This window comes from Petromyzon marinus, chromosome 13 (assembly GCF_048934315.1).
Source record: "Petromyzon marinus isolate PM22_M1 ecotype Great Lakes invasive population chromosome 13, UKy_Petmar_22M1.pri1.0, whole genome shotgun sequence".
Lineage (NCBI taxonomy): Eukaryota > Metazoa > Chordata > Hyperoartia > Petromyzontiformes > Petromyzontidae > Petromyzon > Petromyzon marinus.
The window spans coordinates 5,888,943-5,906,337 of record NC_133679.1 but is presented as its reverse complement, the minus strand read 5'-3'; the positions used below and the strand labels follow the sequence as shown (position 1 = coordinate 5,906,337).

The 17,395-nt window shown below is 42.8% G+C and overlaps 1 protein-coding gene across 8 annotated transcripts in view; it reads left to right on the top strand.

The window, feature by feature from the left end:
* The window catches only part of LOC116941894 (tight junction protein 1-like), a 257,022-nt gene that overhangs the window by 193,371 nt on the left and 46,256 nt on the right, over nt 1–17,395 (top strand). For all 8 annotated transcript variants that reach the window (XM_076066812.1, XM_032953222.2, XM_032953226.2 and 5 more), the window contains 5 exons: nt 5,203–5,381; nt 6,193–6,289; nt 9,384–9,534; nt 10,769–10,877; nt 14,257–14,476. In XM_076066812.1, coding sequence (XP_075922927.1) covers nt 5,203–5,381; nt 6,193–6,289; nt 9,384–9,534; nt 10,769–10,877; nt 14,257–14,476 — 756 coding nt within the window. The remainder of the gene's footprint in view (nt 1–5,202; nt 5,382–6,192; nt 6,290–9,383; nt 9,535–10,768; nt 10,878–14,256; nt 14,477–17,395) is intronic.

Here is a 17,395-nt window from a genome sequence, read left to right as displayed (position 1 = left end):
TCCGTTATGAATTGCATTATATTTGAGTGTATAACTTGTCACTGGAATATCACACGACACATTGAGTTACCCACTGTAAATGATGGTAAACGGTCATGATTTATGTGCTGCCAGTGTTCTTGTGTAAAACACTTTGCCTCTCTATTCATACATCATTGCAGATGGATGGGGGGTTATCTTTCTCTGCAATCACTTACTTAAAATACTCCGTATCTACAAGCTCACGCCAGTGGTAAAAATCTATGACCACATTATAATGTGATGCAGATGTCCAGTCCAATTGTCTTTCTTACTTCAGGCTTTCCATTATTAGTCTTTAGCATTTTGCACACGTGTGCTCTTTAATTACCCCTTTTTCCCTTGTGTATTACACAAGACTACAGGCAAAGGTTGTCAGTAAACATTTAGAAAGTAAATTAGTATAACCTTGTTTCATTTGGATATTAAATATTGGGAGAACATTCCAATTATAAACGTGTGAAGTACCACACTTTTATCAAGTGATGTGTACAAAGGCAATAGAGTAATGCTAATTTAATTGGTTATCTTTATGCATGTAATTTTAAGTAGACATGGTAGTGTATGAGAACACATCCAGTTTGAAAGTTAATGAATAATTGATGTTGTATGCCTGGCTATTTAGCTATTTACATTTGAAATAGTTTACTATACTCCTATTGCTATTGGCCCCATGTGTTACCAGTGTGACTGCAGTGGAAACTGTTAGCACACCTTACGCAATTCCATCATTTAGCCAAAAACGTCACAACTGCCATGGCATGAACAATTTTTGCGGTAATATGTTGTCCACATTCACACTGCTGAAATTGTGGATCCCCGATTTTTCATATAAACTCACAACAAACGATCATCTGAAGGGCGTCAAACATGCTCAACCCTGCGGACAGACCTAGCTGACCAATCGGGATCCCATCTAACGCACATTAGCCAAGCCCACATAGCCTCATGGACCCCGCAGAGCATGGGGACCAAAAGGCCAGGGCACTGGGTATGGCTCCTGGCCCAGAACACATATGTTTCTGTGCTGCCAGAGCTTTCCTTCCCAGGGATCATGAAAGTGAGGCGTGGACACGGATCAATCTCTCACGAAAGTGAGGCGGGGACAAGGATCAATCTCTCACGAAATTGAGGCGTGGACACGGATCAATCTCTTAGGAAAGTGAGGCGTGGACAAGGATTGATCTCTCACGAAATTGAGGCGTGGACAAGGATCAATCTCTCACGAAATTGAGGCGTGGACAAGGATCAATCTCTCCCGAAAGTGAGGCGTGGACACGGATCAATCTCCCACGAAAGTGAGGCGTGGATACGGATCAATCTCTCACGAAATTAAGACTATGAAACGGATCAACCTCTCACAAAAGTGAGTCGTGGACACTGATCAATCTCTCATGAAAGTGAGGCATGGACACGGATCAATCTCTCACGAAAGTAAGGTGTGGACACGGATCAATCTCACGAAAGTGAGGCGTGGACACAGATCAATCTCCAACGAAAGTGAGGCGTGGACACGGATCAATCTCTCACGAAAGTGAGGCGTGGACATGGATCAATCTCACGAAAGTGAGGCGTGGACACGGATCAATCTCCCACGAAAGTGAGGAGTGGACACTGATCAATCTCTGACGAAATTTAGGCGTGGACACGGATCAATTTCTCACGAAAGTGAGGCGTGGACATGGATCAATCTCCCACGGAAGTGAGGCGTGGACACGAATCAATCTCTCACTAAAGTGAGGCGTGGACACGGATCAATCTCTCACGAAAGTGAGGCGTGGACATGGATCAATCTCACGAAAGTGAGGCGTGGATACGAATCAATCTCCCACGAAAGTGAGGCGTGGACATGGATCAATCTCCCACGAAAATGAGGAGTGGACACGGATCAATCTGACGAAATGTAGGCGTGGACACGGATCAATCTCTCACGAAAGTGAGGCGTGGACATGGATCAATCTCTCACGAAATTGAGGCATGGACACGGATCAATCTCTAACGAAAGTGAGGCGTGGACACGGATCAGTCTCTAATGAAAGTGAGGCGTGGACACGGATCAACCTCTCACGAGAGTGAGGCGTGAGCACGGATCAATCTCTCCCGAAAGTGAGGTATAGACACGGATCAATCTCTCACGAAATCGAGGTATAGACACGGATCAATCTCTCACGAAATCGAGGCATGGATACGGATCAATCTCCCACCAAAGTGAGGCGTGGACACGGATCAACCTCTCACGAAAGTGAGGCATGGATATGGATCAATCTCTCACCAAAGTTAGGCGTGGACACGGATCAATCTCTCACGAAAGTGAGGCGTTGAAATTGATCAATCTCTCACCAAAGTGAGGCGTGAGTATGGATACATCTCTTTTCAAAATGGACTGAGTACGAGCCCACGAGCCAGAATTGATGTAGATTTAGAGAAGCATCAGTGTCAAACCAGGATAACTCGGTAACATGTCTTACCAGTGGTTGCAACAAAGCAATGATTTCTGCTTGAGGTTCACAATGCATGAGCAATGATATATAAGATTAAAAAACCCAATAAGATATTGAAGGGGTGCCACGATATGATTGTGGACTTCTGTAGAATGGTAATGCAAGCGATATTACAAGGCACTTGAGTGAAATCGGATTTTTCAGAAAATCATTTATTTTAAAAAAGTGATGCAGTGTTGTGAATGGCTATTTGAGTTTCATACCTGAATGTATTAAAGTAATTCCTCCAAATCTGTATTTTGGCAATAGCAAATTGAATGTCACTTGGAACGCGAACACTGCGTACACATCCACTCACCGGCGTGTGCCAAGGACACAATGGCATGCAGACCATAAGTGAGGCCACATAAATCATGCAAATATTCCATTGACATGCTCAGCTTTTCTGAAACACACATACGTATCATCCTAACCAAAATGTGCAACGGCGAGACACATTTGCTTGCACAGTTTTAAGTCTTGAGACTTTAATTTTCTCAGGAACCCCCGCTCCTGCTGGAAAGAGCTTCATAGCTCATCGGATTCTTCCAGGATAAAAACAAGATTCCGATTCTGACTTTGGACCATCACTCGGGATTGTTGTAGCAAAGAGTGTGTTGTTTTTAAATGCACATAACTTAAAATGTGTGACATGGTTTGCTCCCATTGTGTGCGCAGCTTCCAGCATGTGTCAAACTACCTCTGTTTTTAGAAGCGTTAACGACGGATTTGGTCGCGAGAGGCTTCTTAGCAAGACACTTGTTATCATGCAAATTATCCCACGTCCAAGTTACATGTGCTTGCTATTCAGGCCAAGTTTCCCTCCACCTGCATACATTATGTAATGCGTAAACAGCTGGTCACACAAGCCGAACACTTCTGTTGGAGCACTCTACGTTAAAGTACACAATAGTTGTGCAACATAGCAATTGGTTTAACCCTACCTTATGCTGCTGGATTTATTTGTTTAATATAAAAAAAACTAAATATTATATTTGTTGAATTCAGTTGCATTAGAGATGATATAGATAAGCATTTGTGTGTTTGTTAAAACGGCAGCAATGTGTGTGTGTACAAGGGTGTTTATGTGTATGGGGAGTGGTGGCGTAGCGGTTAGCGCTGCGCAACCAACTTGGTGACCCGAGGTCGATTCCTGCTCACGGCCAACACCAGTGACTATTATCTGAACCTGTCCTGGGCCTCCTCTAGGTTGACTTGGCCTCAAATGAGTACCCAATGTGACAAAAGCGGCCAGGCGTAGTGCTGGCCATCCATCCCCTTGGGGTGCTGTGCCGGCCTTCATAGGTGCTCGCTAACAGCATTTGCCCCAAAATTCGGTTAAGGCTATAAAGGGGATCTTTGTCATGTGTGCGCATGTAGAGGTGCGCATATCTCCATGTGTATATGTGCTCCTGTGTATTTGTGTTGGTGGGAGTAGCGCACAGTGGCTGGCACGCTATGCACCTGGCCATCTGCGTTTGATTCCCAGCAATGGCCAACATCAGTCGCAAGTATTATCTGAACCAGCCGAGGTCAACTCGGCTTCAAATGAGTACCTGTTGTGGCATGTCAACATAAGCACTCTGGATACAAAGGTGACCGGGCACAGTGCTTGGTCACACCACCCCTTCTTGCCCTGTGCCAACCTTAAAAGGCACTCACTATGACAGCACTTGTCCTGACAGTCAACATGACTATATGGGGATCTTTGTCTACGTGTACACGTGTGCATGTGTGTATTCGCATGCACGCACACATACACATCCACGCACACATACATCCACGCTCGCTTGGGCAGCAGTGGCACAGTAGTTAGTTGCTCTGCGCTACGAACCCGGTCACCTGAGTTCGATTCCCGCTCATGGGCACCAACACCAGTAACGATTAAGTAGACCCAGCCTCAAATGAGTACTGTACTTGCTGCAGTGTGTAAACATCATCACTGGGGTGACAAAGGCGTGGTGCTGGCCACCCACTCTCTTGTGTGCCCTACCGGCCTTTGTAGGTGCTCGCTAAGAGCACTTTCCCCCAAAGTATGTTAAGGCTATATGGGGAATCTTTATCTTTTGTGCATGCACGCATATGGTTGCACGAAATACCGCAGTGTGATCTCCCATAATTAAAAAAGACAGGTATGTGAATATAAGCACGTGCCGTATTATTCCCACATTGTCCGTCATGTTGGGTAGATCCTCGTTGCACAAAATGAACTGAAATATTAATTAGCCCCTTTTCCCCCAAACATTCACTTAAGTTTTGAGCTTAAAAGTATGTTTGTATAGACCACCTCAGTCTAATTTCTTTCCTTTCTGTTTTTCAGCAGTCTGTCAGTGTTCGTAATAATCAGCAGTTCATTCAATTCATCAGAGCTATTCATATGAGTACTGACTAACCCACAGCTTATCATAGGCTCTTGCCAGTGATCAATTAAATAGTTCTCAAGATGATTTTTTCTCTTGGTTGACTGAGATATGCAATTGAGTCATTCAGTCAATTGTGTAATGATGGGGCCTTTCAAAACAATTCTCGCTCTCTCTGCTCACAATGAGCCGCTCGTTTTTAAAGACCAGACTTTGTAAAGGCCACCAAAAATCATCACCACAGGGCAACTTCGCTTGGACATTACAGCAGCTCAACTGCGAACTCCGTCCTATGAAGCGGCTTAAAATGGTGTGCTGCTTCCCTCCCGCACGCCCGCTCACAGCTCGAAGAGTGGCAGCGACCCCTCCAGCAAGACGCTGTCCGGTGGCGCCGTGCCCACCCCCTTCAAGAAGCTGGAGGACGGCCCCTTCAAGGGCCCGGCCGTCGCGCCCCAAGTCGTGACCGGCCCCGAGCAGCCCGATGGAGGGGGCGGCAGCAGCACAAGCACAGCGCCACCCGCTGGTACGACAGCCGTGATGTCTGCGCCCACCACGGCACCAGCGTCCGCGGCGCCCGCATCGGCGTTTTTCGTCGGGGGCGGGGTGGGTGGTGGTCGTCTGCTCGCAGTGAGCCACCACAGGTTGCTTTGTGGCACTTGGTTGAAATCGCCGACATCCATTTTCAACCGCTGGATCAAGTTTGCTTAAAGGGTCACGGTGCTTATGGATTTATTACGCAGGTGGCTCACGAATGTGGAACGAATTTTTGAGCTTTTCAAACTGAGGCAAGCGAGCAGCTTTGCCAGTGTGGTTTAACTGGATTTCTCTTAATATCCTTGCGTGTTTGTTGTGTACAGGGGAGTGTTAAAGACGCTCTATTCCACTGTCTTTACACCCCAGCATTGGGAATTTCATCCCAAATTCACTGATGGAGACATTTGCTAAATATGGCTTCAGTGGGAATCATCTGGATTGACTCAACATGACATGAGCACACAGGGTAGTGTGTTCACTTGGTGATGCTAAACTGTGCGACTCTTGAGATTTTAAATGTTATTCTTATTATCATGCTCCTCTGATGGAAAACATCCATTCTAAATGACAATTTAATTGTAATTTAATTATGTTATTTCTTGCTCTATAACTTATACACCTTCACAATTAACACAGCACATGAGAGCATTAAATTAATTGTATATTAGACTCCAAGCCAATTTGTGTTTTTAATTACTGTAACCGGAAGCACACATGGCTTTCGTGAATAGAAAGTCTTATTGACACATTCAAGATCAATTGAGATGTGGTTCTCGTTTTGCCCTTACCTTTGCTAACAGAGCCTCGGCCCACATTCAGTCGAGGTGGGCAGCCTGATGTTGACCTCCCGGTGAGCCCCACACCCGCCCTACCCAACAGTACTCTTCAGTATCAGGGGTAAGTCCACATTTACACACGCGCGCACGCACACATACACTGCAAGATCCGACCTTGTCCATCCAGTGCTCGTCGAGCTGCATTGGCTTCCGCTTTGCTGAACGAATGCAGAATCAGAATATTTATTTATTCTGGAGGAATCCGATGAGCTATAAAGTTATTTTTCACTCGTTACACACAAAGTTCTTGCCACAAATGAAACACAATACTTTGTTGATCTCGTCAAGGAGCATGAACCATCACGCGAACTCCGGTCATCCTCGTCGCGGCTTTTGGCTAGCCATCGAACAAAGGACGGTCTCCGCATCGCACGCTTTTTGATTGCACCTCTGCAGCCGGCAGGAACGCTCTTCCTTCCGATATTAGGAAGCCACTGAAGCTATGCAATTTTAAATCTAGATTGAAAACTCGTTTCTTTAGAATTGCTTTTTGTGTTGAGTTTGTTCTTCCCCCACACCTCCGATTTTCATGGTTGGTTACATACAGTAAGAGAGAAAATCAACATACACACATACATATACACACAGACACAACGCGGAGCTCACCAGTCCGACGACCCATTAATGCAATTCCAGGCAACAGCTAACATTAGCGGCAAGTGATATCTCAACCGGTTCTGGGCCTCCCTTTACCAACCCGCACTTACGAGTGTGCAAAAAGTATGATCAAACATCTCAATGACTGACAATGTACAGAAGGGCCTTCATCATGCCCCTCACTGTAGAATGAATTGCCACGATTTGGGGGTCACAATTTCACTTAAGAAATGAGGTTTTTTTAAAATATCGGAGTGCTTTGTAACATCTGTTTTGAATATGGGGGTAAAGTTAAGTGTCTCCATGCACACTACAGTATATGCGTACCAACGAGAATCGACTCTCGCGCGCACAATTTCCACAAATCTTTCTTGCACAAATCTTCAGTTTTAATCCATGAAGTCACGCATTGTTACACACCTGCCGAAGTTTTGTCAATACAGCTTGAAACATAAATTAATGTGGCTTTACTGTCAATATAAAATTTAGCGGCAGGAATCTTAGCAAAATATACCGGCACTTGGATCCTACTTAGTCATCGCTAACTCATATTCTCATACATATAGGACCATGGCCAGAGGGTTTTAATTTCAGCACAGGAGTGAACATCAGAGCAATGATCTCCTTTCATTATATTACACAAATCGGTCTTCGTGGCCGTTTCTTGCTTTTGGATTTTTTTATTTGCTTCAATATCTTGCAGGCATTTGTGTTGCCAATATATTCCTACAAACAAAACACCACGTAAAGAAAGTCAAGAGCATCCCGGATCCACTCACTTCCAGCCGATCCAACATTATGCACGAAACCCATCTACTTGTACGGTAGCATGTCAACAAATTGTGTTCACTTAGTAAAATAGATTGAAGTAGAAGGTGTTGTGCATATGTGCACTAGGAAATGTTAAAGTTGTGAACGCATATTGCACTTAACTATTGTATAGTATTTGGAAATCTCTTGAACTTTACATTTGTGTTTTTAGTAAATATGACATTGCGATTAATTATTTTATTGCTATTTAGTGTTTATTAAATGCTTTGGATTCCACTCTAAGCGAGAACCTTAACCTGTGATGTGCACACTCACACAAAGGGGGAAAATCTAAAATGTTGCCTATTGTATTCTGACAGAATTATGTTACTAAATTATGTTACTAAAAAATCTTACCAACATTGTTTTATGTAATGCACAACAACCTATCTATGTGACTTTACCGAAAGCCACAAATAATATAACAAATATACACTTGAATGCATTGTACAGAAAAAAATATGTGGCAGTGCTTTTTGCTACCCAGAATTTTTACTTCGAATTTTACATGTATATAAAATAAGGCTTTTAAATCTGCAGTGTTCATTTTCACAGCGTTCAAGTGGTATGTGCACAGTGGTATGTACATAGTAGCCCTGCCAACCACGCATTAGCAGCAATTCACTGAGAATAAGACATGGCAGGGATATATCATGCGTTAAAGCCACTGGAATTTTGTGCATGTTTTATAGAGGGTCTAATTTCTCAACATTGACCCATTAGCATCGATTGATGCATACATAGATCTATTGGTGCTCAGTATTTCCTACCATAATTAATTTATCTCTGAAATACGGTAATATCATCATGCTGTGTTCGCATTACGTCACCTGACTGCATGCTTTTCCATACACTTTGTATGAAAAGAAAACTTTTTTTTTTACTCTCCAGCCATTCCCTTTTCCTCCAAGAATTATATTTTTAAACACGCTTTGTTAAAGTTTGCAGCATATAAAAACCCGTTAACATTCGGCGATAGGAATGTAATCATTTGTTTTCATTGCTGATCACTATATGGCATATTATGTTAAGTATCGATGCCATATGACAAGAGACCCTTTATTATACCATTATAAGCGAATTATGATTACATTGATGAGCTTTTATGGTCGCATCGTTGTGAGCATTTATGGGTGCATGCCTGTAAGTCATTGAAACAGCACACATGGGCGGCTGCACTATTTTCACGCAGATTTTCTTGTGCTCAAAACGTTCAGCCTCTGTGCATCAGGCTTATTACGCAATGTCCTCTGAACCATATGCTCGGTGTTTCAAGTTGGCAGTGGCACAATTCAGTTTGTCTCAATTCTTTTTGCTCACAAATCTCAAACTAACGTGCCATTATACTTTATTTTATACAGTATATATATTATACTTCATGTTTTTACCAAGCATATAACTGCTTAACCCGTGCTATTAATGCAATGCTGTTTGCACGTCTTTGTACTGTTCTCCTTTTGGCGGAATTTAGTCGATAGCACGGGTAATACAAAGCCATACAAGAGGCAGTCTCTGGTGCAGGCCAAAAGCACATTTGTTTGCATAGTTTACTTCAAATATGTGTGGTTAATGCAGAATTAATGACTTTGTAATCGGTGTCTATTTGGTGTTTGGATATCTAAACACCTGTATTTGGTGCATACACCACTTTCACATAGATCTTCAAAATGCATTCATTAGCTGTAAATTGGATGACACGTCATGTTAATCCCGTGGGCAATGTTTGTGCCGTCGACTCTTCTGTGCAGCATGGAGATGAAGCTAGTGAAGTTTAGGAAGGGCGAGAGCGTTGGCCTGCGGCTGGCTGGTGGAAATGACGTGGGCATCTTTGTGGCGGGCGTGCAAGAAGGCAGTCCCGCATCAACCCAAGGGTTGGAGGAAGGGGACCAGCTACTCAAGGCAAGGCTACGGTCATCTGTGATTTTGGATGTGTTTGCGTGTTGTACGTGTTTGTGCGTTGCTAGTCAGGGAGGGTGTTGGCACAGTTGGCGGTGGGGAGTATGGGTCGTGCATCTACCAGTTACCCTAGCCAGTTAACCTATAACACCTGGGTCTGTCCCATGACCTTCTGCCAAGCAAGCCTTGCCACTTCACGTGGCCTCAAAATGTTCCTCATTTGGCACAAGCAATTGCGGTGATGTCATCGTCACTTAGTGGCAAATTGTAGCTGTCGGGAGCGGTGCTGCGAACCCAGCAGCCTCGGTTCAATGCCTTATTGTGTACATTCATGATTAGTCTCATCTGAACATGTCTTGGACCTCCCCTGATGATTTTGTCTACACATTCCATGGGTCGACAACCTTCTATTAATAATTAATTCCCAATGAGACCATATTTGTCAATATTCTGCCATATCTATAATGTTAGTAGCTTGCACACAAGGTACGAAAACACATTTTAAGAGCATGTGAAAAGAGATAATGCAGGAGCTCTTGTGCTCTTTAGCAATTCAGCAGCCATCCCACCTTCATTGCTATAATTCTGTTTTAATGCAATAGTATGGCAAAGATGTAATTTCTGAAAATCTGATCAATAATAAAATAACAGAGTAGGCAGGAAATATGGCACGGAAGAAAAGGAATAAAAGCATGCCAGCAGTTGTATAGATATTTCTAACACTGATCACACAGAGTTCTCTTAACTAGCAAATGTTAATCGATGCACAACTCTGCATTAGTACAGTGTTTAATATGGCTTAATAACAATAAATAATGTCTAATCTGATATTGATGTGCAAATGTGTTTCATCCTGTGTTGTTCTTTTGCACATTTAGGTTTAATTCTTGCTTAGATGACGATTAAAATATTTCATGGCAGTGATTCTTAATAGGGCGAGTTCCGTTTTTTTTCTCTCCTCCCCACATTACATAACTGAAATGTCCTGTTGTATAATGGATCCGATTAATATTAGCATTATTGTGCTATTGCCGTCAATTCTACTTCTCTGGGATTTTCTTTGAACCGTTATGTAAGCAAATAAATTATTGTTGTTTTTGCCTTGTGCCATTGGCTCCCAGCCTGACTCAGTCATGACAATTAAGTTTGTCAAAACAAAGTGCCCCAGCAGCCCCACAAAAAATAATGACTGCTGCCTGCGCCGGTTAACAGATTGGCTTGTTACGTCGTGTTTCAGGTAAACAATGTGGATTTTCAGAACATAATTCGAGAGGAAGCTGTGCTTTTTCTCCTTGAGCTGCCCAAGGGGGAGGAAGTCAGCATCTTGGCTCAGCGCAAGAAGGACGGTGAGCCTTAATCATCTCGCTGTCACAATGGAGTACTCAGTAGAGGGAATACTTTAAACAGCTGGTTTATGGAAAGGCAATGTCTCACGATAGAATATATTTTTTTAGAAATGTTTTTTTTTATCGCAAATAATAAGTTGGCATGCCTGTTTAATAGTTTGCAACAGCTTAATTGTTCTCAGATGTTTAATGCTGGATAAGTTTCAAACACTGGACAAGTAGCAAGAGTTTGTAGCAGTGCCTCACCCAAACCTATCTATTGGCCTCATCGATTCTTCCTTGCAGGCCATGCGTTTGCTCATGAATGAGTGTTGCTTGATCATTTTCTCATTGAGTATTTCCATGAATGTGGCCATGTGTAAAATGCCGTGATGTTCAAAGCAACATCAACTTAGTGTTCCCCTTGAAAGAGGATTAAAGAGAGTCCGTGTTCATCACACATGTTTGACACAGTGTGAAACAGTAGGGCATGTAAAACAGTGTACAGTAAAACCTTGGATTGCGAGTAACTTGATCTGCGAGTGTTTTGCAAGACGAGCAATTTTTAAAAATGAATTTTAACTTGATAAACGAGCGAGGTCTTGCAACACGAGTGGTACGTATACGCTTTGTCTGCCGAGTGTCACGTGATCATAACTGAGCCGATGGTTCTTCAAGAGCTGGTGGAGGAACATGGCCAGGAGCTGACCACCGACGACGAACTGATGAATCTGCATCGCCAACAACAGCAAGAGGTTATGGAGGAGATCTCGTCTGAGGAGGAGGAGGAGAAAAATACGGAGGAATCCCTCACTTCAAATGAGATTAGGGAGATGTGTAAAATGTGGGAAACAGTGCATTTTTTTTAGAATAGCATCACCCGAATAAGGCTGTAGCAGTGCGAGGGATGAATTTGTTTAACGACAATGCAATGTCACATTTCCGCGAAATCCTCAAAAGGAGGCAAAAGCAAGTGTCATTGGATAGGTTCCTTGTTAAAGTCGCACAAAAAGACATTCCAGTGAGCCAACAGATAGCAGTGATTCCGTTAGTGACAGTGAAAGTCGTCCTACACAATAACCCTCCTCCTCCTCCTCTCCTCTCTCTCGTCTCCCTCACACCAGCCACGATTAAATTAAGTTAATAAATTTGATTACTTTATATTAAATTTAAATAATAAAATTATAAAAAGGTATTATGTATTAATCATTTTTATATGAATATTTTTGGGTTGTGGAACGAATCATCTGAGTTTCCATGATTTGTTATGGGGAAATTCGCTTTGATATACGAGTGCTTTGGATTACAAACACATTTCCGGAACGAATTATGCTCGCAATTCAAGGTTTTACTGTATTGCCAATATTGACACAGCCGGTAATTGATCATTGTTCCTTCCCCTTATACATTACAAATTCCTAAGCATTATTTCATGCTGTCCAATATGACTCTTACCACTTTTATGGTGATCTGTGCCCCCCAAAAGCAAGAGTCACCACTTTACAATGCATGAAAAGTGCCAACTAGTCAAATGCAGCCACATAATGAATGGGTTTGAGCAAAGACAGAGGGGGGAGCTGTTTGGAGAAACACAGATGCCACTCTAAAAATGGAGAACACTCACAATTTTAACAAAATTATGATATTTTTGTTCCATTAAAATCACATAATTCTGACATCTGGCAGAATGTAAGCAACCTGGTAATCCCTTGGCAGTCATTCATCGTTTACAGCGGTAAAATCATTCATACATTCTCATCATCGGCAGTTTTAGGCGTGATGTGGGCGGCATATAATTAGCATCAATTTTCAGAAATTGCAGTTATCTCATAATTACGCCAAGTCTTCATGGAAGATGTATGGGCATTGCATATAAAGTATTTTAAAAAGCAAAGCTAAATGCGCAATGCAGCATTCGCCATATAGCACTGACATTAAAGCTGAACGCTACGACAAAATTGTAGTGCCATCTGCTTGCATACTTTCATTATACAGTAATTCATATTCTTACTTGATTTAATCAAACAGCACATTTCATAAAACCATGCACATGAAGCAAACCCATGCAATATGTTCCAGCAGATTATAAATTCCTGAGGGTTTTATGTTATTGTCCAGACATGTTATTTAAAATAATTGTTTTAATGTAATTTGTACCATATTAAATAAGTTGTTTTCTTTATTAAAAAAAAACACTGCCACGTATACTCTTTGGTTCTGAGGACGATTGCTTGTGTGGCGATCGAAACGTCGTGATCTATTATTATTTTTCTTTGCGACTTTACCGAAAGAGTATGGATTCCTGCAGTCACGAAAGCTTCAAATGAAGACTGCCAGATATGGTGTGCAAATTTTGTTGTACTTAAAATGAAATTAAAACTAAATAATATTTATTTTACCAGGTAAGGCCCACTGAGCTATATAGCTCTTTTTCAGAAGTGACCTGGTCACAAATGATTAGCTCAACGAAGTGGCTTATCACGTGGAAATGTACAGCAGCCAAATACTCCAAATGCATCTTCAGCACTTTAGAAGAGAGGTTGTTGGATCCCATACATAGCTCATGTGCTGTGGAACTTCCAACTCCCTTTGCTCGGAGGTTGCCAGAAGATGCAGTACATCTGGTGATGGGACCCCAATGCGCAGAGTTTTCAATGTTTTTGGCCCATTCATCCATTCATGTTTTATTAAAAAGGTATTTGTGAAACATCGCAAGGTTAAACCTGGTTGAGAAAATAGAATATTATCCAAGATAAAGGACACCTTCACAACACTTATTATTGTTAGTGTTTGTTTTCATAGGGGGCCTTAAGTCAGTTGTGGACATTTCAGATTTTCGTGACAGGGGCAAAATTCTTCCTTTGGTCGACCACTGCTTATATCCCACAAAGTGGTACTTATCTCGTATTTCATCTAGACCAGATGAATGACAGCCTGAGTTGACCCTGGAGACTGGGATTTCATCTCTCGACCTCTCAACTGTGATTAGTGCACCCTAATCAAGTGCCACTTGATTTATTGTGGCAGAAATTAATTCAGGAACTTGTAGTTTCTATTATCATTAGAATGCAGATGCATGGGTATGTGTGTGCTCTTGCAGTGGAGTGCGGTTGCATAGTGGTTAGTGCACTATGCTAGAAACCTGGCGACCTGAGTTTAATTCATGCTCATGGCCAAAATCAGTGGTGAATCTGAACTTGTCTTAGGCCTCCCCTATGCTACCTCAGCCATAAATGAGTACCTGGTGAGGTGCGAATGTAAGCACTGGAGAGGCAAAGATAGCCTGGTGTGGTGCTGTCCACCCCACGCCCTCTTGTGTGCCGTGCTGACTTTCAAATGGGTCGCTCGCTAACGGTTTATATCGCTATACAGGGGTCTTTGTGTTTCTCCGCTATTGCAGTCTATCGGCGGGTGGTGGAGTCGGACGTGGGGGATTCCTTCTACATCCGCACACACTTTGGCTACGAGAAGGAGACACCCTATGGCTTGAGCTTCACGCGGGGAGAGGTGTTCCGGGTCGTGGACACCCTCTACAATGGCAAGCTGGGCTCGTGGCTCGCCATTCGCATCGGCCGCAACCACCAGGAGGTGGAGCGTGGCATCATCCCCAACAAGAACAGGTGGGGTTGTGCACACGAGCCACACAACCGCAGCGACATTGCAGTATATGTGTGTTTGCCTTCTGAGAACAAGCACTATGGGGAGTGGTGGCACAGTAGTTTGCGCACTGTGCTACGAACCCACTGACCTGAGTTTGATCCCGCTGACGGCCACCAACACCAGTGACTTATCTGAACGGCTTCTAGGCCTCCCCTAGGTCGACTCAGCCTCATATGAGTACCTGGTGTGATGTGTAAACATTGCCACTGGGGAGATAAATGTGGTCAGGCATGGTGCTGGCCACCCATCCCCTCGTGTACCGTGCCGGCCTTCATAGGTGGTCATTAACAACATTTGCCCCAACTGGATTAAGACTATATGGGTGATCTTTGTCTTTGTGTGGGCTTCTGAGAACAAGCACTGCTACCGCTGACCACATGTCAAACAAGCTTTTTCCGTGGCAAGTAAATACCATGTCATGTTGTGGCATGTGAAAGTTAGCATGCCATATACAAAAACACTTTTAAAAATATAATACAGTGAGGATTAAGAACTAACTTGGGAGATTAATTACTTTGTTCATTGATGGTGTAGATAGTGTACTTTTAAGTGTTGAGCATGATATTTGAACCTTAGGCTAACCCTGTCTGTAATTTTGGGGCCCATATTAGAAGAATCAGTACTTTGTATTTTTCTACAATAGTTATAGACTGTAGAATATACCCAATTCTATTTGTTCCAAGTCTAGTGAAAGACTCAATATTTGAGCCAAAGTTTAATATTCTAGAATTCACAGCTGTAACATCCTCATGAATACATTTTAATCTAGCAACGAATGGAGCTTGGCTGGTGATGATACCTCAACGGATTCATAGCACAGTGTGCGAACCGCTGTTCGACTGCTCGCCCCAATACGTCTCAAATGCCTATAAGATGTATTGATACAAGTGGCTTCACTACATTTTAACGTAGCATTCAAACAATTTTCCATTTAATATTTTTATGAAGATATTCATGTTTTGCTTTGGTTCCAACGTTGTAGTGCTCTGCTTGTTGAAGCAAACCAAGCTTGTTGGTTTTAAACGTGGGTTTATCGCCCCCTGTGGGTCAGCCCGCGGAAGCAGCGACTCAAACATAACGGTCGTGTTCATGGAATGTGCGGCACGCAACTAGAGCTGGGACGATTAGTTGATTAAGTCCAATTAATCAACTACAAACTCTAATCAAGTACTTTTCTTGCGGTCAATTACTCGGGCCTCTTTAAAAATGGTGGCCACCACCACCACCCCCCCACATCCTGCCTCCTTGAAGACAAGAACCCCCCCCCCTCTCTATGACCCTGCCCATGATGCGATGCCATTGCCAAGCCCCACTCATTACCTCGTCGAAGAACAATCGGTAGAGTACATAATACAGGTGTTTTTGGGTGAAGTCGCGTAAATATATAAATGTGTCGTTAAACCTGCCACCACCCGACACAGCCAACTAGTAAGGTTTGTCACGTAAACAGAACATTCTAATTCGTTACTAGTACAGCACACCGGTGTGTTGGAGAGCTCTAAGCCACAACATTTACAATCTGAGTACGACATTTCACCAGTAATTACAACTAGCTTCATCAGGCGACAGCCAGATTTGTGGAGAAATCCTTAAATAGAGGGGTAGATGTGATGGCGTCACTTGTGAGCAGGTAGTGCAATTGATGACTCAAATAATTAAGTATCACAACTCTACACACACAACTCATGAGACAACTCATTTCCCAACAGATGATGGGTAATGTGTGGAATATTGGGACCATGGCTATATTTATTATTTAAATGTGTACATTCCGCATTTCCGTTTCGCAATGTGTAGCCTTTTTTATTCAAACAATAATTGGCAAATAATGTTAAATTAAGTTAGTATAACTCTTTGGTTCTTTCGGTAAAGTCACGTAGAAAGAAAAAATAAAAGAAATAATAGAACATGACGTTTAGATTGCAACACAAACAACCGTCATCAGGTGAGAACTGTATGTAAATGCAAGCTCGGAGAGAGACACATATACAGAGAGAGAGAGACAAACACAGACATGGAGAGAGACACATACACAGAGAGAGAGACACAGAGAGAGAGCGACAACCAGAGAGAGAGAGAGACACACACAGGAGAGAGACACACACAGAGACACACAGAGAAACAACGCCTCTGTGACGAGGTATTATATAGAGAGGGGGGGCACATAAATTAGCATGTCAATGAGAGACAAGGGGAGGATGGGATCTGCAGCAGGGGGAGAGAAATTGGAAGCTTGAGAAATCAAACCTAGTAAACTTAGAAATGTAATGCAATGCAACACAGAGAGTCGGCTAATACAACAGACAGTTAACACTTTACCTGGTTGATTACGTTCTTCCAAAGATTGCTAAGTAAGTATATTAGCATTACACCATCCATCCCAGAAGAATTCCCTCATCAAGACTCTGCACCATGGAGCCCAATGCATATCCGACCAGGAACACATAGCCAGTGAACTCAAGCACGTACACCAAGCTCTTAAGGCTAATGGTTACTCCGACTACACAATCAGCAAAGCTATCACTCCAACCATGAAGAAGGACCCTCTTGAGGAGCCTTTCAAAACCATCACTTTACCCTACATTGCGGGGATCACAAAAAAGATCTCCAAAATCTTGAATAAACACAATATCCAGGTCCGTTTCAACATATTACATAAAATCCGTGATCTGGTTCCATCTGTAAAAGATGTGATTCCGGACATACAGTACCCTGGTGTCTACAAACTAAGTTGCCTCTGTGGTAGTAGTTACATTGGAGAAACCAAACGACATGTCTCGGACCGCATTCGTGAACACAAAGCAGACCTTAAACACAGTAGGACCAACACCTCGGCCGTGGCAGATCACTGTTATAATTCAGTAGGCTCACATGACATT